This window comes from Salmo salar, chromosome 04 (genome assembly GCF_965601325.2).
Source record: "Salmo salar chromosome 04, fSalSal1, whole genome shotgun sequence".
Lineage (NCBI taxonomy): Eukaryota > Metazoa > Chordata > Actinopteri > Salmoniformes > Salmonidae > Salmo > Salmo salar.
In genome coordinates, this window is record NC_138294.1 from 27,609,163 (window position 1) to 27,632,361 (window position 23,199).

At 49.6% G+C, this 23,199-nt stretch overlaps 1 protein-coding gene across 2 annotated transcripts in view; it reads right to left on the reverse strand.

Annotated features, from left to right (window-relative positions):
• Nucleotides 1-59: 59 nt before the first annotated feature.
• Nucleotides 60-23,199, reverse strand: part of LOC106602527 (palmitoyltransferase ZDHHC5-A) — a 29,272-nt gene continuing 6,132 nt past the window's right edge. Inside the window, exons 2-11 of one of the 2 annotated variants that reach the window (XM_045716651.2) lie at nucleotides 15,248-15,369; nucleotides 14,322-14,479; nucleotides 12,585-12,757; nucleotides 12,138-12,240; nucleotides 9,622-9,713; nucleotides 8,890-9,016; nucleotides 8,466-8,586; nucleotides 8,065-8,177; nucleotides 3,426-4,405; nucleotides 60-2,436 (exon numbers count right to left, since the gene is read on the reverse strand). In XM_045716651.2, coding sequence (XP_045572607.1) covers nucleotides 2,208-2,436; nucleotides 3,426-4,405; nucleotides 8,065-8,177; nucleotides 8,466-8,586; nucleotides 8,890-9,016; nucleotides 9,622-9,713; nucleotides 12,138-12,240; nucleotides 12,585-12,757; nucleotides 14,322-14,479; nucleotides 15,248-15,369 — 2,218 coding nt within the window. In that variant the 3' untranslated portion in view covers nucleotides 60-2,207. Of the gene's footprint in view, nucleotides 2,437-3,322; nucleotides 4,406-8,064; nucleotides 8,178-8,465; nucleotides 8,587-8,889; nucleotides 9,017-9,621; nucleotides 9,714-12,137; nucleotides 12,241-12,584; nucleotides 12,758-14,321; nucleotides 14,480-15,247; nucleotides 15,370-23,199 lie in introns of both variants that reach the window. The other variant, XR_006769566.2, reaches the window with a different exon arrangement.

Genomic DNA, 23,199 nt, shown 5'->3' on the forward strand with positions numbered 1-23,199 from the left:
TGCCCTTTCTCATGTGTTGCATTGGCAGACCTCAACTCCAAGCAAAACAGCAAACTGCCTTTGGTTTTAAATACTTTATTACCAATGCTCAAACACACACGCACATACACACATGCACACGCCCACACACACAGAGCTATACAGTACATCTTTATTTTATTTTTTTTCAAAACACCCCGGGCTCGTACTTGTCTAAACATCATCTGTAAGGGCATTGGCTGTTCCTGATGGCAGTCAAACATATTGGGCGACGTGCTTTTTTTGTTGTTGTCCTATCCCATTTCGTTTCGTTCTACGCTCCTGACTCGTCAAACAAACTGTCAGTCTAAAGCAATGCCCTGTAAATTGTCTTAAAATCTTGCAAAAAAAGAAAAGTACAAATTAAATATAAAAAGGATGTATGTTACTGACTTTCAACTGCTCATCATTGGTTTAAACCATTAACGAATAAAAGAGTAGGCTGATATGAATCTCTTGCGCTCTCTGGATTGGTCGTGCCAAAGCATGTGATCCTCGCTAGTTTCTCAATAGGTCAGCTAGAGGAAGGCAACCAGAGATGTCAGTATCCGGACCAATAAAACAAAAAACATTTATGTTATGGCATCCTATTCCCTGCTTTTGACCAGAGTCTTTTAGGCCCTGGTCAAAAGTAGTGCACTATATAGTGACAAGGGTACCATTTCAGACACACCCATTACAAAGCTCAGAAGTAAACAATCAGAAAGTACAGCAGGGTATTTCTGAAATATGCCCCAAGAGAAGTCGAGTGGTTACTGTGTATCAAAGGACTTTAAAAATGCTACATCGCCGCCTTTTATCAAATACATTGGTTCCCATTGGCTGAACCATATAATTGTCCAGCTCCTCTCTTTGGCTGAAGACTCAAAACTCAGCCTCAGATCGGCTGGTGCAGCCATCAATCCAAATGAGCCGCATTCCAGTGCTAGTCGGAACTAGGAAACTACATTTTCGACCTGCTAACTGGTTGAACGTGTTTAACTAAAACCAGTTAATAAGTCAGAAATGTCCAAGTTCCGACTAGCACTTGAACGCGGCAACAGTTTTTTTTCTGTTTGGTTATAATTCTGAAATTAACTCAAACCAGAAAAACCCTATCAGCCCGTTAAGATTTTTTTTTTTTTATCAACAGCTATATATAAATTCATATAAAATAACATTCTGAAATTAAATAAGTAAAATAAAAAAAACACCTTGATTATCAAGGCCATTACTCCAAAGTTAGTTTAGAAAAGGCTGCTCCATCTTTAAAGTACAGACCCGATGATTGTGTCACTGGTCGAGTTTCATCATTCCATTGGTCCTTAAGTGAAATCTCCACCCACCCGGGGAACCAGGCCAGGCAAAAAACGAACTCCACCAATGATCCTGCCGTCTACTACAGTTTAGCATCTCCATTTCTGATTGGTCGAAAGAGAATGGCAGCGTGGTCACTAGCCAATCACAGTGGTCCATAGTGGCCGGTGCATGCCGCAGTCACCATTAAATGCCACTGATTGGAGGAAATCACCATAAATTCCAAACCATATAATTCTGTACAGAGAATGAATCATTAGACATTTATGAATGAATGAAAGTACATTTCTTTTTTCCCCCCCTCTCTTTTAAATATGGGCTGTTTTTACAGGCAGCCCAATCCAGATGTATTTTGCCCATTCAGATCAGATCCTTTTACTTTCTCAGAGCTGATTGGTCAAAAAAAGATCAGAATTGAGCTGCCTGTGTATACGCAGCCATATTGATCTTTCTTGTTTTATCCAATAAAGGCAAACCCAGTCGTAACTGTCAATCATTCCCACAGAGTTCAATCTGCCCAGAAATTGGTGGATTGTCAAAGAGTCCCGCCTCTTATGATTGGCTCCCTGGGGCCCATAAGCCCACCATGTCATAATGGTGCATTGTGTTCTTGAATGTGATTGGTTAAACAACTTCCTCCCGATTAGTTCTGTAGTTCCTTGACTGGAGGTCTCTGAATGAGAGAGGAAGTCCGGAGTCCATCGCATTTGGAAGAAGAGCAAGAAAAGTCTGTCGTTTCACTCTTCCTCATCACCCAACTTTTAAAACGTCTGTTAATTAAAAGCTTTCCTCCCCTGAAGGGTCCGAGAGGCAGAAATATCATCAGTCAATCTCTGACCCCTCCTTCACCTCCAACCCCTGACGCCATTAGTCGGGGTGGCCGCCCATCAAACTCAGACTGAAATCTCATAGGTGGTCCCGCCGACGCCCGTCACTTTCTTCACCCCGCCCCCCGGCTTGTGGGCGGGGCTCTGGGTGTTTCCAGGGCTGGGATAGGCCTGTCCGGGGCGAGTGGACATGCTGATTGGGTGAGAGGGGGAGGAAGGGGTAGAGCCTGAGGAGGAAATGGAGGACCTGGGCTGCCCGTTTGTCCGGCTGAACAACTTCATCTGAATCTCGTCCCTGGATAGAGAGAACGAAAGAAGGATTAGTTAAGAAATTGGAGAGGAAGAGCGCACACTCAGTTTATATACTAAATGGCACCCTACCCCCTATATAGTGTACTACTTTTAACCAGGGCCCAAAAGAGCTCCTATTCACTTTAGGGAATAGTGTGCCTTTGTGGAAGCATTCATAATCAGTCAATAGGATATATCATGCAGGGGTGACCAAGGGCTGGTACATACAGATATCTTCTACTGTAATCCTATAGTCAAACAGAGGGACGTCATGCTGGATAATGGTAACACACGCAGAGGGCAACAGGATAAAACACATCCACAACTACATCGCTAACACAACCATGATCCATGGTGGACAAAATGCATTTTGAGATGAAATAAAACACTTTACTTTATAGGGAGATTAAAGTCCTCAATTGCTTTGTCATGACCATAATACATGATTATGAGATAAAATAAAGGAATGGCTGCATCCTAAATGGCCCTCTAGTCCCTAAATACTGTACACATTTGGACCAGAAACTGGTCAACAGTAGTCCACTATATAGGGAATGGCCATTACATAATGTATTGTGATGTCTCATAACAAAGACCTACACGTACAGTAACAACACCATCACATAGTGAAGGGAACCAGGACAGGGACAGAGAAAGACTGAATGGAACAACTACAGCAGCTGAAAACAGACAACGGGTACGTGCCAAATGGCAACCTATTCCCTATAGAGTGCGCTACTTTTCACCAGAGCCGTGGTCAACAGTAGGGCACTCTATAGGGAGCCATTCGGGGCTGAACCAACAGAAGCAGTGATGAGAAGAAGCACCGACTCTACAGACGAGTGGAAAACAGACAACGGGGGGGGAAAAAGAGAGGTAAAGGAACTCACAGGAGCCTGGGAGGAGGAGGAAGAAGAAGAGGAGGAAGAGAAGGAGGAGAAGGAGGAGGCAGCGGGCTGCAGTCAGTCGGTAAAGAGCAGAGCCGTTACTCACTTAGGTGCCTGGATCCCCCCTCCCGCCCCTCCCCCTCCGGCCGAGGCCGACGCCTTGCGCACCATCCGGTACTGCATCTCCGCCGCCGCCGCCGAAGAGTACGACAGAGACTTCCCCAGCGGCGGGGGGTGGGGGGAGCGCGGGGGGTGCGTGGAGGGGGCCAGGGGGGTGTCCGTGGACCGGGTGCGGTACGGGTAATGGTGGGGGGCGGCCGAGTCGGACAGGAGCGGGGGCCGGGAGAAGCGGGGGGGTCTGGAGCTGTGGCTGCTGTGGTGGTGGTGGTGGTGATGATGGTGGTGGTGTGGGTGGGGGGGCTGGGGGGCCGCGGAGGAGGGAGGGGGCTGAGAGTGGTGGGAGTGGGGATGCGATTCCTGGAGATAGTGGGCGCGGTGTGGGGAGGAGAGGAGGGCTACGGAGGAGGCGGAGGGCTGGTGGAGCTCTGCGTCTCTCTGCTGGCTGAGCTGGGCCGACAGGTAGGGGGAGGAGTACCCCAGGACGGAGGGTGGGGCCGGGTTAGGGTGGTGCCCGGGCGACATGTCGGGTGTGGCCGACTCAAAGTCGGGGCTCTCGGAGGGCGTGAGCAGGCTGTTGTACGATAGGCTGCCGTTGCGCGGAGGAGGCGTCTGATTGGCCAGGCTCTTGTAGCTCGTGGAGGTCGTCGCCTCGGAGACATGGGCCGCGTTGTGGGCGGAGCCAGAACGCACGCTGGAAGAATGGGAAGCACCTCCACCGGAAGATAAAACCGTTGGGTCTGAAAAGGAGGGGTAGGAACGTCCCCCTAGGGAGTAACCGGGGATACCGCCACCCCCTGACCCTGGTGCCCCCCCTCCTCCAGGTCTGTCTCCACCTCCTCCCAATCCTCCTCCCCCTCTCTCCCCTGGGGCCTCTCTCCCATCCAGGCTGGGTTCAGAGCGGAAGCCAGGCTGCTGGCTGGACTGGAGCAGAGAAGACGACTCCTTCAGACTGTCCCCTCGACTCATCTGGTGGGGGGAGAGAGAGGGTGGGGGAGAGAGGGAGGGAGAGAGAGAGAGAGAGAGAGAGAGAGAGAGAGAGAGAGAGAGAGAGAGAGGAAGAGAAAAAGAAGAGCCAGAGGTAGAGAAAGAAAGAGGGAGAGAAGATAAAGTCATGTTAACTCTATCCTGGAATGAGAATTCGATGTCCAAATGTACAGACACAGCACTAGACCACTACCAATAAAACCACAGTGGGAAGAACAAGGCGAGACATAGGGGAAGGGAACAACTCTTTCAGACCAGATGCATGGGCTTCACTATACACAAGGGGTCTGCTGCAGGGGGAAGAATATACAGGCCTACAACTTTTACAATGCCCACATGGCTTCTGTAACAGTATGTTATCTTTACAACACATAGGACAGAAGAGTCCCGCACCTTTAATAAAACATTTTAAACACACACACACAGTATATATAGCCAGATGGCTGTGGGATGGAGGGAACAAGTGTGCCCAGTGAAACAATAAGCTTGTGTGTCAAATGGCACCCTAGTCCGCATTTAGTGGACTACTTTTGGGCCCACGGGACTCTATAGGGAATAGGGTGCCATTTGGGACTCAGCGTAAGAGTTAATGAAATGGATGTGGTTGAGGCTAACAGATAACAGTTAGTTTTATAGAGCAAAACAACTATCTGCTCCTGACAGAGCTCTTCTAACACATGGGTCCGTGTCCCAAATGGCACCCTATTCCCTATATAGTGCACTGCTTTTGACCAGAGCCATATGGGGACCTGGTCAAAAGTAGTGCACTATATTAAGGCAGGGATAGGCAACTTTGATGGGGGAGGGGGCCCCAAGAAAATCTGAACTCATCACGGAGGGCTCGCGGGCCTGCGTATCCCCATTGCGAGCAAAACATTTTAGTAGCCCCCACCCCTCTTGAGTTGTAAAGGAGGCTGGTGGCACCTTAACTGGTGAGGACGGGCTCATGGTAATGACCTGAGCAGAATCAGTGGAACAGTATAAAATACATGGCTTCCATGTGTTCGATGCCATTCCATTTGCTCCGTTCCAGCCATTATTAGAAGCCTTCCTCCCCTCAGCAGCCTCCACTGAATTCTACTTATTTTGCCATGGGGGCAGAGAAAAGTTTTAGTCATTTTTAATATGATATCTGAGTAACAAAAAAGTCAATGGAGCCCCTCCGGTCGGTAATTCGACTATGATAACAAGTTTAGATACCTGGCCGCATTACTAACTTAGCAATGTAAAAAAAAAAAAAAAATGTGTTGGGCTAATTGACTGCCTCTCAGTGACTGGCTTAACAAGAGAAACTGCTGATGCACAACCGCATTTAGAAACTGCACCTTGTGCATTCTAAACTCAGCAAAAAAAACAAAACTGACCTTTTTCAGGACCCTGTCGTAAAAATCCAAATAACTTCACAGATCTTCATTGTAAAGGGTTTAAACACTGTTTCCCCATGATTGTTCAATGAACCATAAACAATTAATGAACATTCACCTGTGGAACGGTCGTTAAGACACTAACAGCTTACAGACGGTAGGCAATTAAGGTCACAGTTATGAAAACTTAGGAGACTAATGAGGCCGTTCTACTGACTCTGGAAAAACACCAAAAAGAAAGATAGCCAGGGTCCCTGCTCATCTGCGTGAACATGCCTTAGGCATGCTGCAAGGAGGCATGAGGACTGCAGATATGGCCAGGGCAATAAATTGCAATGTCCGTACTGTGAGATGCCTAAGACAGCGCTACAGGGAGACAAAACGGACAGCAGATCGTCCTCGCAGTGGCAGACCACGTGTAACAACACCTGCACAGGATTGGTACAGGATGGCAACAACTGCCCGAGTTACACCAGGAACGCACAATCCCTCCATCAGTGCTCAGACTGTCCGCAATAGGCTGAGAGAGGCTGTACTGAGGGCTTGTAGGCCTGCTGTAAGGCAGGTCCTCACCAGACATCCCTGGCAACAACATCGCCTATGGGCACAAACCCAACGTCGCTGGACCAGACAGGACTGGCAAAAAGTGCTCTTCACTGACGAGTCGCGGTTTTGTCTCACCAGAGGTGATGGTCGGATTTGCGTTTATCGTCGAAGGAATGAGCGTTACACCGGGGCCTGTACTCTGGAGCGGGATCGATTTGGAGGTGGAGGGTCCATCATGGTCTGGGGCGGTGTGTCACAGCATCATCAGACTCAGCTTGTTGTCATTGCAGGCAATCTCAACGCTGGGCGTTACAGGGAAGACATCCTCCTCCCTCATGTGGTACCCTTCCTGCAGGCTCATCTTGACATGACCCTCCAGCATTACAATGCCACCAGCCATACTGCTCGTTTTGTGCGTGATTTCCTGCAAGACAGGAATGTCAGTGTTCTGCCATGGCCAGCGAAGAGCCCGGATCTCAATCCCATTGAGCACGTCTGGAACCTGTTAGATCGGAGGGTGAGGGCTAGGGCCATTCCCCACAGAAATGTCCGGGAACTTGCAGGTGCCTTGGTGGAAGAGTGGTGTAACATCTCACAGCAAGAACTGGCAAATCTGATGCAGTCCATGAAGAGGAGACGCACTCTAGTACTTAATGCAGCTGGTGGCCACACCAGATACTGACTGTTGCTTTTGACCCCCCCTTTGTTCAGGGACACATTATTCAATTTCTGTTAGTCACATGTCTGTGTAACTTGTTCAGTTTATGTCTCAGTTGTTGAATATTATGTTCATAGAAATATTTACACATGTTAAGTTTGCTGAAAATAAACTCAGTTGACAGTGAGAGGACGTTTCTTTTTTTGCTGAGTTTACTATTCTAACTCTCAACAGTAAGTTGAGACCCAGACTGCGTTCCCCCAAAAAATATATACAAATATTTATTTTATTGATCCCTTCAAAAGGCCTGCGGCTGCCAGTTGCCCATTCCTGTTATAGGGGTTAGGGTGCCATTTGGGACACAAGCACGGTTTTAGTTGTATTGAGCCCAAAGATGGATCGTGCGGCCCTGCCTGTTCGACTGTGCACCTTGATGCCCTCTTGTGGAGAAAACCGTCAAACAGCAGCTGGGCCATTGACAGTCCACTGTGTGATTCCAGAATTGATTTAAGTGAATTATGATCAGATTGTGTGACATATAGGAAGCACACCGTACATGTAAAATAGGTCAAATAAAAATGTCATAATTTGTTAATTAACTTCCACAAAATCATTCTACAACAAGAAATTGCTAGGGGAGAATCTTTTATACAACACTGTGGGGAAAGTGTTCAGCTAAAAGATGACACACAAGGTTGGGTAACAAGATATAAGAACAGACACTCAAACTAAAGAAAATAAAGAAAAATAGTCCAACATTCACTTACTGATACTGTTCAACTGAAAGCCACTGAATAACCAATCAAAAGGCAGGAAAAGAAGCCACAAGTAAAAACAGAGATGCATTAACAAATCATAACAAATCAAACGATTACAGACAGACGGGCAAGCAGCCAACGAGATGTAAAATATAAATCAGAGAGAACAATGTGTGTGCTACCGAAGTAGTTTGATATGCATCATACCTCGCACAGCATTTTCACACTCTTTCACACAAGAGACACACAGTCTAACACAGTCACTTTATGCGCGAGCTAGTTGGTTGGCATTAAAGACAGTGTGTGTTTGTTTACCTGGTTGGCATAGGCATGGGTAAGGGCAGTGTGGTTCTTTCCTGGACTGCTATAGGTCGGCCTGTATTTATACATGGTGGGTGTGGGCGGGGCTTTGTTCAGAAGACTACTCTCTGTGGGGGGAGAGGGAGGGGAGAGGGACAAATAAATTAACTCAGGTACATAATTGTTATCATAGGTAAACTTTAATTTTCTTTTATCAGCTAAGTTGACTGATAACACCCTTATTCACAGCAGCAACCTGGGTCATGTTCATTAGGTACCAAACGGAAGGAAACAAACAAACAGGGAGGGACTACCTGGACATGTCCAACAGCAAACCGCTTGCTTACCGTTTTCCATTGCAAAAAAAAACGTTTTCCTACGGAGTGTAGTAATGAGTACAACTCTGGTGAACGTACCCTCTGTGTGTTGTCCCTGGTGGCCTCTGGACAGGGCGGGGTACCTGAGCTCCGGTTTGGGAGGAGGAGGGGGCTCCGCATCGCACGACTGACTCTCCATCATCTCCAGACTGCTCTTAGACTGGGGGAGGGAGGGAGGGAGGCAGAGAGGGAGGGAGGCAGAGAGGGAGGGAGGCAGAGAGGGAGGGAGGCAGAGAGGGAGAGAGGCAAACAGAGAAAATGAATGACATTTAATAGAATAAATGTCAGTCTATACAGCCCAGTGGCAGAGTGGAAACTGGAGAGCATTAACCACTCACAATGCTGAAAGCAAGAAGGAGCAATGAACATACAGATTGTGTGTGTGCGCGCGCGCACACATGTGTGTAAATGCGTCTGTCATGCACGCAAACGAGTGGGTACATGGGTCTTTGTCGCGTCATACCCGGTGGAGGTCTCCGTGGATACCGTTGTCGAGGACCTTGGCGGCCAGCTGGGTGTCAGTGAGCTGTGGCCGGAGGAACGGAGGCTGGACAACCATACCGTGAGGCTTCCTCTTCCTCCCCAGGTACCTGATGAAGACCAAATCAAATCGTGTTATTAAAGGACAAGGAGGAAGAGGAGGAGAGTGAGAAGAGGGTAGCTGATGGAGGGACAGGAGGGACTCATCTTTGTATCTGTGCCATTATGGCACCTGTGACAGCATCTCCATTTAAAAGTAGTTACTTTTCTTATTTTATGATTTGAAAAAAGCGTAAAGATAATATTGGTGATTTATCGCCACCTGCAGTGCTGGGGTCCTGAACCAACTTGTTATTGTGGCCACTAGATGGCAGTGTTCTATCTTAAACCCCATTTTCAACCAAAGGCAACCCAATTTGAAGAAAACAACGCTCTGGTCATTGGCTGATTGCTCCCAACCCATAGCAAATCCCAACCAGTTGACTACTTTAAAAAAGGCGGAAGCCCTGAATGGAAATGTCCAGGCTAAACACGGGTTGTACCCATCTGGAGTCCTCTATCCAGCTCTAAGAGGACCTAGTCTCGGTCATCAATCAAACCCCTAATAGCATGCAGGGATGACTGCAGCTCAAAACACTGTTTGAACTGATAGTAATGCAACCAGATCTACACTATTAGCATACTGTAAAACCATAGACAATGATGAGAGAGAGACCTGGGCGCTTGGGAGCTGCAGAGCACGTGAGAAACGTTCTTCCAACAGCCATTAGTGAAAGGGTTCACTCCTCCCCTAAACTTCCCCGTCACCTGGGAGGGAGAGAGAGAGAGAGAGAGAGAGAGAGAGAGAGTGAGAGAAGAGAGAGAGAGAGAGAGAGAAGAGAGAAGAGAGAGGAGAGAGAGAGAGAGAGAGAGAGAGAGAGAGAGATATGATAGAGAATGATAGAGAATGATAGAGAATGATAAAGAAATAAGAATAGTAGGTTATTCATTTCCCTCAAGGCATCCTCCATTCATCAATACAACGTATTTAAAGTGTAAACATCAAACATGGAGTGTCATATAAAACAGGGGGATAAATGGAGGGAGGGATGAGGGAGAGGCCGACAGAGGATTATTCTCTCTCCGTGATGAGATTATGACCTGTATGTTTTCATTCCGGGGAGGGATGGAGGGAGACAGGGACGGAGGGAGACCGGGACGGAGGGAGGGATAGCGATGTGGGGGGGGGGGGGGGGTCACATTTTCGAGGATTATCATGGGGCCGTTGTAGAGATGAAATGTTTTGGGCCTTTAAGAACGACGTCAACGCACACCGACGGTTTAGTTCTCAGACAACAACAACAAAGAGGTACGTGACAGAAAAAAACACGTCAGATAAGAGGGTGTGATTGTTTGGGATGGGCGGAGTGTTGGATCTGATGCTAACAAGGGGTCGACATAGCTCTTCAAGGAGAAGAATGGGCATGAATAAGGCAACGACGCCTTTTCCGTAAGCATGTCATTGCACTGTTTACGCCCGCTGTGTCCTGCGTACATGACCAATAAACTTTGATTTGATTTAATGTTGATCTCTGTCTCTGTTCTCAAGGGGTATGCAGTATTTCTTTGTGGTAAGCATCTCTCTCATTATTTATGTGATGATAGCTAATCTTTGCAATTGCAGGGCAAATTCTAGTCCAGGAGGCTGGGGAGCTCTGGGGAGCTCTGAGCTACCGGATCGCATAATACATTTTTTTATCTACTTGAAAATAAAGCATTGCATGCATATCGTCGCATTCTTGTGAAATTGTTAGATATATTACTGCACCGTTGGAGCTAGAAACACAAGCTTTTCGCTACACTCGCAATAACATCTGCTAAACACGTGTATGTGACCAATAAAATGTGATTTGATTTGCGCAGTGGCACAGAGCTTTAGAGTAGAGGCACTTACAGAAGGTACACACATTGGGAAACTTTTTTTTAGTAGCCTAGGGTCTGGGGGAAAATATGGCACAAACAGACTCTTAAGATCAATAAAAACGACCTGGTCTTGAATCCATCAATAGCTTAGAGGTCTAGGTGTGTGGAGACGCATATTGTAGGAGGAAATTATAGTCCTAAAAATGCCAGTTTCACTGACTCACCCGATGACGCGCAGCTCTCTCGCCGGCGACGGCCGATGCGTTGGTGCCAAAAGCCTACATCTCACTGGTTTTGCTTTGTAAAACAATATTTGGAAGTTGATCAAAACATTTTGTTCGCCTACAGCAGACAGATCAGAGTATTGTCTTTTCAGCAGGAACCATATGCTTTCCAACCTGTTTTGTCTGGCACGCCGTTCGCTGACCGATCTGGCACGCCGTTCGCTGACCGATTTGCCACGCGTTCCCGACTGTAGGCTTGTTATTGGGCTACACTCAATCCACAGCTAGGTAATTGTTTTAAAGAAGCTACTGATCCTCTGTGGCTAAATTCTAGGCCTTCTCATGGTGTAGTAGGCTATTCTGAATGATTTCCTTTATTTCTGACAGACAGCGGCGACGCTATAACTTTGGCAAATGTATTTCAATTTATGAAGGGTGCTGCAGCTCCTCCAGAACCCTTTGTGCTATGGTTCTATAAATAAATGATGAAGTGCGACTCTGGAGAGATGAGAGTTGCAGGCTCATGTCTGTCAGAGCAGAGAGATCTTTGAAAGTGAATCTCATTCTAGTTCTGTGAGAGTTACAAGCGTGCTACTCATACAGCCATGGCCACGCGTTGGTGAGGCAACTCGAATGAACTTTGACCGCTTTTATTCACATTTTTACATGGCAAAAAAGTGACATTTCTTTTTTGAGCCACAAGAGGTACCGGATCCGGCGAAATAGGTCGCGGACCGAAACAGTCCAAAACAGAGAGCTGGATTCTGTTTCCGGCAGGATCCGGCTCAAATTAAGCACTGGCTGCCAGCTTTTGTTCCAGCCTCTTGACCATTAGGACATTTCTGACAGAGGTAAAAGCACTTTGAAAACTACAGTTGAACCTATTAGTTGGTGGTTCATTCCTGGTGTGTGTGTGTTGTACCTGTTAGTTGGTGGTTCATTCCTGGCGTGTGTGTGTGTGTGTGTGTGTTGTACCTGTTAGTTGGTGGTTCATTCCTGGTGTGTGTGTGTGTTGTACCTGTTAGTTGGTGGTTCATTCCTGGTGTGTGTGTGTGTGTGTGTGTGTGTGTGTGTGTGTGTGTGTGTGTGTGTGTGTGTGTTGTACCTGTTCGTTGGTGGTTCGTCCCCGGGCCACCAGTACCATGTGGAAGCCAGTGAGACCAGCCACCGGGATGAAGAAGAGACCAGCCACACACATCACTGCCATACTGAGAGACCAGCGGTTAAGGAGAGAACAGAGACACCAACTAACACACTCTTAGGGCTGCGTCCCAAATGGCACCCTATTCCTTACATAGTGCACTAGGCTAACACTTCCCAAATGCGTTGAAAATTAAACACTCATAGAAGCACGCCGTCCGACAGATGGAAACACAGTAATCTACCACCCCAAAACACACACACACACACACACCTATACAGCCAACTACACCCTCACAACAAAACACACAAACACCCTACCCCTCCCAAAACACACACACTCACTAACCCCCCCCCAAAAAAAACCAGACTCCTGGCTTTCAGGACATTCCAACACCTATGTACAGGATACGTGACGGCAGAGTGGACCCTGTCCAGCTGCTGTGTGTGGTAGAGGATGTAGAGCAGGCCGAAGCCAAACACTCCCATGATGTGGACCGTCAGGGACAGCAGGAACAGGAAGAAGTAACGGTAGTTCCTCCGGCCGATACAGTTGTTCACCCACGGGCAGTGGTGGTCAAAGTCCTGGAGGGGGTGGAGAGAGAGAGGGGGGGGGGGGGGGGACAGGAGCAAAGGGCGAGTTAGAGCCGTTTGTACAAAGTTAAAGAGACTGTGGGAGATTTTGTGTTGGTGTATGTTTGTGTGTGACACTGACAGGAGAAGTGAGTCTTAACCGTTTGTGTCCAGTACGCGTGTTGGCACTTTTACTTGGATAGGACGAGCTCTTTACGCAAGAGCCCCGCCCCCCCCCCCCCCCCGCAAGGGTGGTCGCCTCTCTGGTCCCATAGGATAGTGGATGCTATTATATTGGCCTGTAATAACAAGGGGGGGGCTGAGGGCTCATTCCAACAGAGGTTTGTTCAAAGGCATCTCTCCAACCCTGTTCCTGGAGAACCACCCTCCTGTAGGTTAACTCCGACCCTGTTCCTGGAGAACCACCTTCCTGTAGGTTAACTCCGACCCTGTTCCTGGAGAACAACCTTCCTGTAGGTTAACTCCGACCCTGTTCCTGGAGAACCACCTTCCTGTAGGTTAACTCCGACCCTGCTCCTGGAGAACCACCTTCCTGTAGGTTAACTCCGACCCTGTTCCTGGAGAACAACCTTCCTGTAGGTTAACTCCGACCCTGCTCCTGGAGAACCACCTTCCTGTAGGTTAACTCCGACCCTGCTCCTGGAGAACCACCTTCGTGTAGGTTAACTCCAACCCTGTTCCTGGAGAACAACCCTCCTGTAGGTTAACTCCAACCCTGTTCCTGGAGAACAACCCTCCTGTAGGTTAACTCCAACCCTGTTCCTGGAGAACAACCTTCCTGTAGGTTAACTCCAACCCTGTTCCTGGAGAACAACCCTCCTGTAGGTTAACTCCAACCCTGTTCCTGGAGAACAACCTTCCTGTAGGTTAACTCCAACCCTGTTCCTGGAGACTTACCCTCCTGTAGTTTTTCAATCCAACCCCAGTTGTAAATAACCACGATTCAGCTTTTAACCAGCTAATTATTAGAATCAGGTGTGCTACATTAGGGTTGGAGTGAACACCTACAGGACGCTCTCTCTCCAGGAACAGGGTTGGAGTGAAAACCTACAGGACGCTCTCTCTCCAGGAACAGGGTTGGTGTGAAAACCTACAGGACGCTCTCTCTCCAGGAACAGGAACAGGGTTGGAGTGAAATCCTACAGGACGCTCTCTCTCCAGGAACAGGAACAGGGTTGGAGTGAAAACCTACAGGACGCTCTCTCTCCAGGAACAGGAACAGGGTTGGAGTGAAAACCTACAGGATGCTCTCTCTCCAGGAACAGGAACAGGGTTGGAGTGAAAACCTACAGGATGCTCTCTCTCCAGGAACAGGAACAGGGTTGGAGTGAAAACCTACAGGATGCTCTCTCTCCAGGAACAGGAACAGGGTTGGAGTGAAAACCTACAGGATGCTCTCTCTCCAGGAACAGGGTTGGAGAGAAAACCTACAGGATGCTCTCTCTCCAGGAACAGGAACAGGGTTGGAGAGCCCTGCTTTAGAGGGTGCGTGATGACAGTTGACCCTGTCCAGCTGTATGTTTATGTGAGACAGTGTGTGTGTGTGTGTGCGTACCTCCACACAGTTGTCACACACGGAGCAGTGTGAGCAGCGGGGCGGTCTGTAGAAGCGGCAGGTGGAACACCATTTCATCCTGACCTGGATGCCTCGGATCTCCACCGTCTTATAGAGCGGAGCGCGGAAATCATCCTCCTTGTCCTCATCCTCATCCGCTGGAGCAACCCACACACACACACTGTTAGTACACTAGCATGGACATCCCCCCTTACTAGAGCAGCATGAACACACACACACACACCCTTACTAGATCAGCATGAACACACACACACACACACACACCTCACTAGATTAGCATGAACACACACACACACACACACATATCCCCTTACTAGATCAGCATGAACACACACACATACACACACACACAAACCCTTACTAGATCAGCAAGACCACACACACACACACACACACACACACACACACACACCCCTCACTAGATTAGCATGAACACACACACACACATATCCCCTTACTAGATCAGCATGAACACACACACACATCCTTACTAGATCAGCATGAACACACACACACACACACACACCCCCTTACTAGATCAGCATGAACACACACACACACACACACACACCCCCTTACTAGATCAGCATGAACATCCCCTCTTACTAGATCAGCATGAACACACACACACACACACCCCCTTACTAGATCAGCATGAACACACACACACACACAAACCCTTACTAGATCAGCATGAACATCCCCTCTTACTAGATCAGCATGAACACACACACACTAGATCAGCATGAACATCCCCTCTTACTAGATCAGCATGAACACACACACACACACACACACCCCCCAATACTATACTACACTGCATTGGCAGTAGACAGTCAAACAGAGAGTTTGCAGAGAGCATGACCTGGAAGAGGCTGGTGTAGTTCTACATCTGTGCAACACACCTCTGGGGAAGATGCCCGGGTCCATGAAGGTGGCCATGCAGAAGTTGGCAAGGACGAACAGGAAGATGACACCGTTGTAGATCGGCACGGCAACCGAGAACTGCTCCGACAGCCATGGGCACCTGAAAGAGAGAGGGAGGGAGAAGAAGAGGGGGGGGGGGGGGGGGAGAAGTTAGATCAATTGTCTTTATTCATTACAAGAACCACAGCAATGCCCCCGTTGCCTCTGAACACCTCAATAAAGGAAGGAATATCACGGTAGCATTGTTGACAGTAAGCTCCATCTATGAATTTCAGAGGGATTACATTTGTCCTGTCCCATCTTTCAGCTTTACAGCAAACCAAGTGGCAGGGCTGCCATTTTGTTGTGGTTTTTTTTGTAAATGTTTTAATAAAGGAGTGGGCTTTTAAAACCGTGTTTTTGACAGGGAGGGCAGTGGCACTACAGGAGCAAAATTGTCAACAGTATCTGTTTAGGAACAGCTTTGTCTCATTGCCATGGGAATGGGGCGACCCATATGTCGCACGGACAACGGGCCAACACCCTGAAAGACAGAGAGAGAGAGAGAGAGAGAGTTCATGCTAGGTTTAGTAAAGACTGCATTTGTCTAGTGAATAAAGCACTTGCTGATTAAACCGAGTTGAGCAAATTCAGAGGCAGACGGATAGCAAAAAAAGAGTGAGAGGAAAGAGAGAGAGGATGAGATAGATATAGAAGGACAGGGACAGAGAGAGAAAAGAGAGAGAGGGACAGAGAGAGAGCGAGAGAAGGACAGCTCTTTATTAAGGGTGACAGATGCTGGCCTATTTTCCCTCTATTCCAGCATGGTGGTGGTGGTGGTGGTTGTTGTTGTCTGGAGTAGAGCTATGAACTGACAGGCCGCTCGAGACACACTGACAGGAGACGACCTCCACACACACACACACACCCAGACGTTGATCTGTCCTGTCTATCCTACTCTGCACTACTACTGTCACACACTCAAGTGTGTGTGTGTGTGTGTGTGTGTGTGTGTGTGTGTGTGTGTGTGTGTGTGAGAGCGCGCTGAGGAGCATGTTGAGTAGAGAGAGAGAGAGAAAGCACGCTGAGGAGCATGTTGAGTAGAGAGAGAGAGCACGCTGAGGAGCATGTTGAGTAGAGAGAGAGAGCTGAGGAGCATGTTGAGTAGAGAGAGAGAGCTGAGGAGCATGTTGAGTAGAGAGAGATAGCGCGCTGAGGAGCATGTTGAGTAGAGAGAGAGAGAGCGCTGAGGAGCATGTTGAGTAGAGAGAGAAAGCACGCTGAGGAGCATGTTGAGTAGAGAGAGAGAAAGCACACTGAGGAGCATGTTGAGTAGAGAGAGAGAGAGAAAGCACACTGAGGAGCATGTTGAGTAGAGAGAGGGCGCGCTGAGGAGCATGTTGAGTAGAGAGAGAGAGAACGCTGAGGAGCATGTTGAGTAGAGAGAGAGAGAGAGAGAAAGCACGCTGAGGAGCATGTTGAGTAGAGAGAGAGAAAGCACACTGAGGAGCATGTTGAGTAGAGAGAGAGAGAGAAAGCACACTGAGGAGCATGTTGAGTAGAGAGAGAGCGCGCTGAGGAGCATGTTGAGTAGAGAGAGAGAGAACGCTGAGGAGCATGTTGAGTAGAGAGAGAGAGAGCGCTGAGGAGCATGTTGAGTAGAGAGAGAGAGAGAGCGCGCTGAGGAGCATGTTGAGTAGAGAGAGAGAGCGCGCTGAGGAGCATGTTGAGTAGAGAGAGCGCGCTGAGGAGCATGTTGAGTAGAGAGAGAGAGCTGAGGAGCATGTTGAGTAGAGAGAGAGAGCGCGCTGAGGAGCATGTTGAGTAGAGAGAGAGAGCGCGCTGAGGAGCATGTTGAGTAGAGAGAGAGAGAGCGCGCTGAGGAGCATGTTGAGTAGAGAGAGAGAGCTGAGGAGCATGTTGAGTAGAGAGAGAGAGCTGAGGAGCATGTTGAGTAGAGAGAGAGCGCGCTGAGGAGCATGTTGAGTAGAGAGAGAGCGCGCTGAGGAGCATGTTGAGTAGAGAGAGAGAGAGCGCGCTGAGGAGCATGTTGAGTAGAGAGAGAGCTGAGGAGCATGTTGAGTAGAGAGAGAGAGCGCGCTGAGGAGCATGTTGCGTAGAGAGAGAGAGAGCGCGCTGAGGAGCATGTTGAGTAGAGAGAGAGAGAGCTGAGGAGCATGTTGAGTAGAGAGAGAGAGAGCTGAGGAGCATGTTGAGTAGAGAGAGAGCGCGCTGAGGAGCATGTTGAGTAGAGAGAGAGAGAGCGCGCTGAGGAGCATGTTGAGTAGAGAGAGAGCTGAGGAGCATGTTGAGTAGAGAGAGAGAGCGCGCTGAGGAGCATGTTGAGTAGAGAGAGAGAGAGCGCGCTGAGGAGCATGTTGAGTAGAGAGAGAGAGAGCTGAGGAGCATGTTGAGTAGAGAGAGAGAGCGCTGAGGAGCATGTTGAGTAGAGAGAGAGCGCGCTGAGGAGCATGTTGAGTAGAGAGAGAGAGAGAGCGCGCTGAGGAGCATGTTGAGTAGAGAGAGAGAGAGCGCGCTGAGGAGCATGTTGAGTAGAGAGAGAGAGAGCTGAGGAGCATGTTGAGTAGAGAGAGAGAGAGCTGAGGAGCATGTTGAGTAGAGAGAGAGCGCGCTGAGGAGCATGTTGAGTAGAGAGAGCGCGCTGAGGAGCATGTTGAGTAGAGAGAGCGCGCTGAGGAGCATGTTGAGTAGAGAGAGCGCTGAGGAGCATGTTGAGTAGAGAGAGCGCGCTGAGGAGCATGTTGAGTAGAGAGAGCGCGCTGAGGAGCATGTTGAGTAGAGAGAGCGCGCTGAGGAGCATGTTGAGTAGAGAGAGAGAGAGCGAGCTGAGGAGCATGTTGAGTAGAGAGAGAGAGAGCGAGCTGAGGAGCATGTTGAGTAGAGAGAGAGAGAAAGCACGCTGAGGAGCATGTTGAGTAGAGAGAGAGAGAAAGCACGCTGAGGAGCATGTTGAGTAGAGAGAGAGAAAGCACGTTGAGGAGCATGTTGAGTAGAGCGAGAGAGAGAGAGAGAGAAAGCACGCTGAGGAGCATGTTGAGTAGAGAGAGAGAGCTGAGGAGCATGTTGAGTAGAGAGAGAGAGAGAGCTGAGGAGCATGTTGAGTAGAGAGAGAGTGCGCTGAGGAGCATGTTGAGTAGAGAGAGAGTGCGCTGAGGAGCATGTTGAGTAGAGAGAGAGAGCGCGCTGAGGAGCATGTTGAGTAGAGAGAGAGAGAGAAAGCACACTGAGGAGCATGTTGAGTAGAGAGAGCGCGCTGAGCAGCATGTTGAGTAGAGAGCGCGCTGAGGAGCATGTTGAGTAGAGAGAGAGAGAGAGAGAGAGAAAGCACGCTGAGGAGCATGTTGAGTAGAGAGAGAGAGAGAGCTGAGGAGCATGTTGAGTAGAGAGAGAGCGCGCTGAGGAGCATGTTGAGTAGAGAGAGAGAGAGAGCGCGCTGAGGAGCATGTTGAGTAGAGAGAGAGAGAAAGCACACTGAGGAGCATGTTGAGTAGAGAGAGAGCGCGCTGAGGAGCATGTTGAGTAGAGAGAGAGAGAGCGCGCTGAGGAGCATGTTGAGTAGAGAGAGAGAGAGCGCGCTGAGGAGCATGTTGAGTAGAGAGAGAGCGCTGAGGAGCATGTTGAGTAGAGAGAGCGCGCTGAGGAGCATGTTGAGTAGAGAGAGCGCGCTGAGGAGCATGTTGAGTAGAGAGAGCGCGCTGAGGAGTATGTTGAGTAGAGAGAGCGCGCTGAGGAGCATGTTGAGTAGAGAGAGCGCGCTGAGGAGCATGTTGAGTAGAGAGAGCGCGCTGAGGAGCATGTTGAGTAGAGAGAGCGCGCTGAGGAGCATGTTGAGTAGAGAGAGCGCGCTGAGGAGCATGTTGAGTAGAGAGTGAGAGAGCGAGCTGAGGAGCATGTTGAGTAGAGAGAGAGAGCGCGCTGAGGAGCATGTTGAGTAGAGAGAGAGAGAGAGAGCGCGCTGAGGAGCATGTTGAGTAGAGAGAGAGCGCGCTGAGGAGCATGTTGAGTAGAGAGAGAGAGCGCTGAGGAGCATGTTGAGTAGAGAGAGAGAGAGAGAGAGCGCGCTGAGGAGCATGTTGAGTAGAGAGAGAGAGAGAGCGCGCTGAGGAGCATGTTGAGTAGAGAGAGAGAGAGCGCGCTGAGGAGCATGTTGAATAGAGAGAGAGAGAGCGAGCTGAGGAGCATGTTGAGTAGAGAGAGAGAGAGAAAGCACGCTGAGGAGCATGTTAAGTAGAGAGAGAGAGAGCGCTGAGGAGCATGTTGAGTAGAGAGAGAGAGAGAGAGAGAGAGAAAGCACGCTGAGGAGCATGTTGAGTAGAGAGAGAGAGCGCGCTGAGGAGCATGTTGAGTAGAGAGAGAGAGAGCGCTGAGGAGCATGTTGAGTAGAGAGAGAGAGAGCGCTGAGGAGCATGTTGAGTAGAGAGAGAGAGAGAGAAAGCACGCTGAGGAGCATGTTGAGTAGAGAGAGAGAGAAAGCACACTGAGGAGCATGTTGAGTAGAGAGAGAGAGAGAAAGCACACTGAGGAGCATGTTGAGTAGAGAGAGAGAGAGCGCGCTGAGGAGCATGTTGAGTAGAGAGAGAGAGCGCGCTGAGGAGCATGTTGAGTAGAGAGAGCGCGCTGAGGAGCATGTTGAGTAGAGAGAGCGCGCTGAGGAGCATGTTGAGTAGAGAGAGAGAGCTGAGGAGCATGTTGAGTAGAGAGAGAGCGCGCTGAGGAGCATGTTGAGTAGAGAGAGAGAGAGCGCGCTGAGGAGCATGTTGAGTAGAGAGAGAGAGCTGAGGAGCATGTTGAGTAGAGAGAGAGAGAGAGCTGAGGAGGATGTTGAGTAGAGAGAGAGAGAGAAAGCACACTGAGGAGCATGTTGAGTAGAGAGAGAGCGCGCTGAGGAGCATGTTGAGTAGAGAGAGAGAGAGCGCGCTGAGGAGCATGTTGAGTAGAGAGAGAGCGCGCTGAGGAGCATGTTGAGTAGAGAGAGAGCTGAGGAGCATGTTGAGTAGAGAGAGAGAGAGAGAGAGAGAAAGCACGCTGAGGAGCATGTTGAGTAGAGAGAGAGAGAGAGCTGAGGAGCATGTTGAGTAGAGAGAGAGAGCGCGCTGAGGAGCATGTTGAGTAGAGAGAGAGAGAAAGCACACTGAGGAGCATGTTGAGTAGAGAGAGAGAGAAAGCACACTGAGGAGCATGTTGAGTAGAGAGAGAGCGCGCTGAGGAGCATGTTGAGTAGAGAGAGAGAGAGAGCGCGCTGAGGAGCATGTTGAGTAGAGAGAGAGAGAGAGCGCGCTGAGGAGCATGTTGAGTAGAGAGAGAGAGAGAAAGCACACTGAGGAGCATGTTGAGTAGAGAGAGAGCGCGCTGAGGAGCATGTTGAGTAGAGAGAGAGAGAGCGCGCTGAGGAGCATGTTGAGTAGAGAGAGAGCGCTGAGGAGCATGTTGAGTAGAGAGAGAGCGCTGAGGAGCATGTTGAGTAGAGAGAGCGCGCTGAGGAGCATGTTGAGTAGAGAGAGCGCGCTGAGGAGCATGTTGAGTAGAGAGAGCGCGCTGAGGAGCATGTTGAGTAGAGAGAGCGCGCTGAGGAGCATGTTGAGTAGAGAGAGCGCGCTGAGGAGCATGTTGAGTAGAGAGAGCGCGCTGAGGAGCATGTTGAGTAGAGAGAGCGCGCTGAGGAGCATGTTGAGTAGAGAGAGCGCGCTGAGGAGCATGTTGAGTAGAGAGAGCGCGCTGAGGAGCATGTTGAGTAGAGAGAGCGCGCTGAGGAGCATGTTGAGTAGAGAGTGAGAGAGCGAGCTGAGGAGCATGTTGAGTAGAGAGAGAGAGCGCGCTGAGGAGCATGTTGAGTAGAGAGAGAGAGAGAGAGCGCGCTGAGGAGCATGTTGAGTAGAGAGAGAGCGCGCTGAGGAGCATGTTGAGTAGAGAGAGAGAGCGCTGAGGAGCATGTTGAGTAGAGAGAGAGAGAGAGAGCGCGCTGAGGAGCATGTTGAGTAGAGAGAGAGAGAGAGCGCGCTGAGGAGCATGTTGAGTAGAGAGAGAGAGAGCGCGCTGAGGAGCATGTTGAATAGAGAGAGAGAGAGCGAGCTGAGGAGCATGTTGAGTAGAGAGAGAGAGAGAAAGCACGCTGAGGAGCATGTTGAGTAGAGAGAGAGAGAGCGCTGAGGAGCATGTTGAGTAGAGAGAGAGAGAGAGAGAGAGAAAGCACGCTGAGGAGCATGTTGAGTAGAGAGAGAGAGCGCGCTGAGGAGCATGTTGAGTAGAGAGAGAGAGAGCGCTGAGGAGCATGTTGAGTAGAGAGAGAGAGAGCGCTGAGGAGCATGTTGAGTAGAGAGAGAGAGAGAGAGAAAGCACGCTGAGGAGCATGTTGAGTAGAGAGAGAGAGAAAGCACACTGAGGAGCATGTTGAGTAGAGAGAGAGAGAGAAAGCACACTGAGGAGCATGTTGAGTAGAGAGAGAGAGAGCGCGCTGAGGAGCATGTTGAGTAGAGAGAGAGAGAGCGCGCTGAGGAGCATGTTGAGTAGAGAGAGAGAGCGCGCTGAGGAGCATGTTGAGTAGAGAGAGCGCGCTGAGGAGCATGTTGAGTAGAGAGAGAGAGCTGAGGAGCATGTTGAGTAGAGAGAGAGCGCGCTGAGGAGCATGTTGAGTAGAGAGAGAGAGAGCGCGCTGAGGAGCATGTTGAGTAGAGAGAGAGAGCTGAGGAGCATGTTGAGTAGAGAGAGAGAGAGAGCTGAGGAGGATGTTGAGTAGAGAGAGAGAGAGAAAGCACACTGAGGAGCATGTTGAGTAGAGAGAGAGCGCGCTGAGGAGCATGTTGAGTAGAGAGAGAGAGAGCGCGCTGAGGAGCATGTTGAGTAGAGAGAGAGCGCGCTGAGGAGCATGTTGAGTAGAGAGAGAGCTGAGGAGCATGTTGAGTAGAGAGAGAGCGCGCTGAGGAGCATGTTGAGTAGAGAGAGAGCGCACTGAGGAGCATGTTGAGTAGAGAGAGAGAGAGCGCGCTGAGGAGCATGTTGAGTAGAGAGAGAGAGAGCTGAGGAGCATGTTGAGTAGAGAGAGAGAGCTGAGGAGCATGTTGAGTAGAGAAAGCAAACTGAGGAGCATGTTGAGTAGAGAGAGAGCGCGCTGAGGAGCATGTTGAGTAGAGAGCTGAGGAGCATGTTGAGTAGAGAGAGAGCGCGCTGAGGAGCATGTTGAGTAGAGAGAGAGAGAGCGCGCTGAGGAGCATGTTGAGTAGAGAGAGCGCGCTGAGGAGCATGTTGAGTAGAGAGAGCGCGCTGAGGAGCATGTTGAGTAGAGAGAGCGCGCTGAGGAGCATGTTGAGTAGAGAGAGCGCGCTGAGGAGCATGTTGAGTAGAGAGAGCGCGCTGAGGAGCATGTTGAGTAGAGAGAGCGCGCTGAGGAGCATGTTGAGTAGAGAGAGCGCGCTGAGGAGCATGTTGAGTAGAGAGTGTGCGCTGAGGAGCATGTTGAGTAGAGAGAGAGAGCGAGCTGAGGAGCATGTTGAGTAGAGAGAGAGAGCGAGCTGAGGAGCATGTTGAGTAGAGAGAGAGCGCGCTGAGGAGCATGTTGAGTAGAGAGAGAAAGCACGCCGAGGAGCATGTTGAGTAGAGAGAGAGAGAGAGAGAGAGAGAGAGAGAGAGAGAGAGAAAGCACGCTGAGGAGCATGTTGAGTAGAGAGAGAGCTGAGGAGCATGTTGAGTAGAGAGAGAGAGAGAGCTGAGGAGCATGTTGAGTAGAGAGAGAGCGCGCTGAGGAGCATGTTGAGTAGAGAGAGAGAGAGCGCTGAGGAGCATGTTGAGTAGAGAGAGAGAGCGCGCTGAGGAGCATGTTGAGTAGAGAGAGAGAGAGAAAGCACACTGAGGAGCATGTTGAGTAGAGAGCGCGCTGAGGAGCATGTTGAGTAGAGAGAGAGAGAGCGCGCTGAGGAGCATGTTGAGTAGAGAGCGC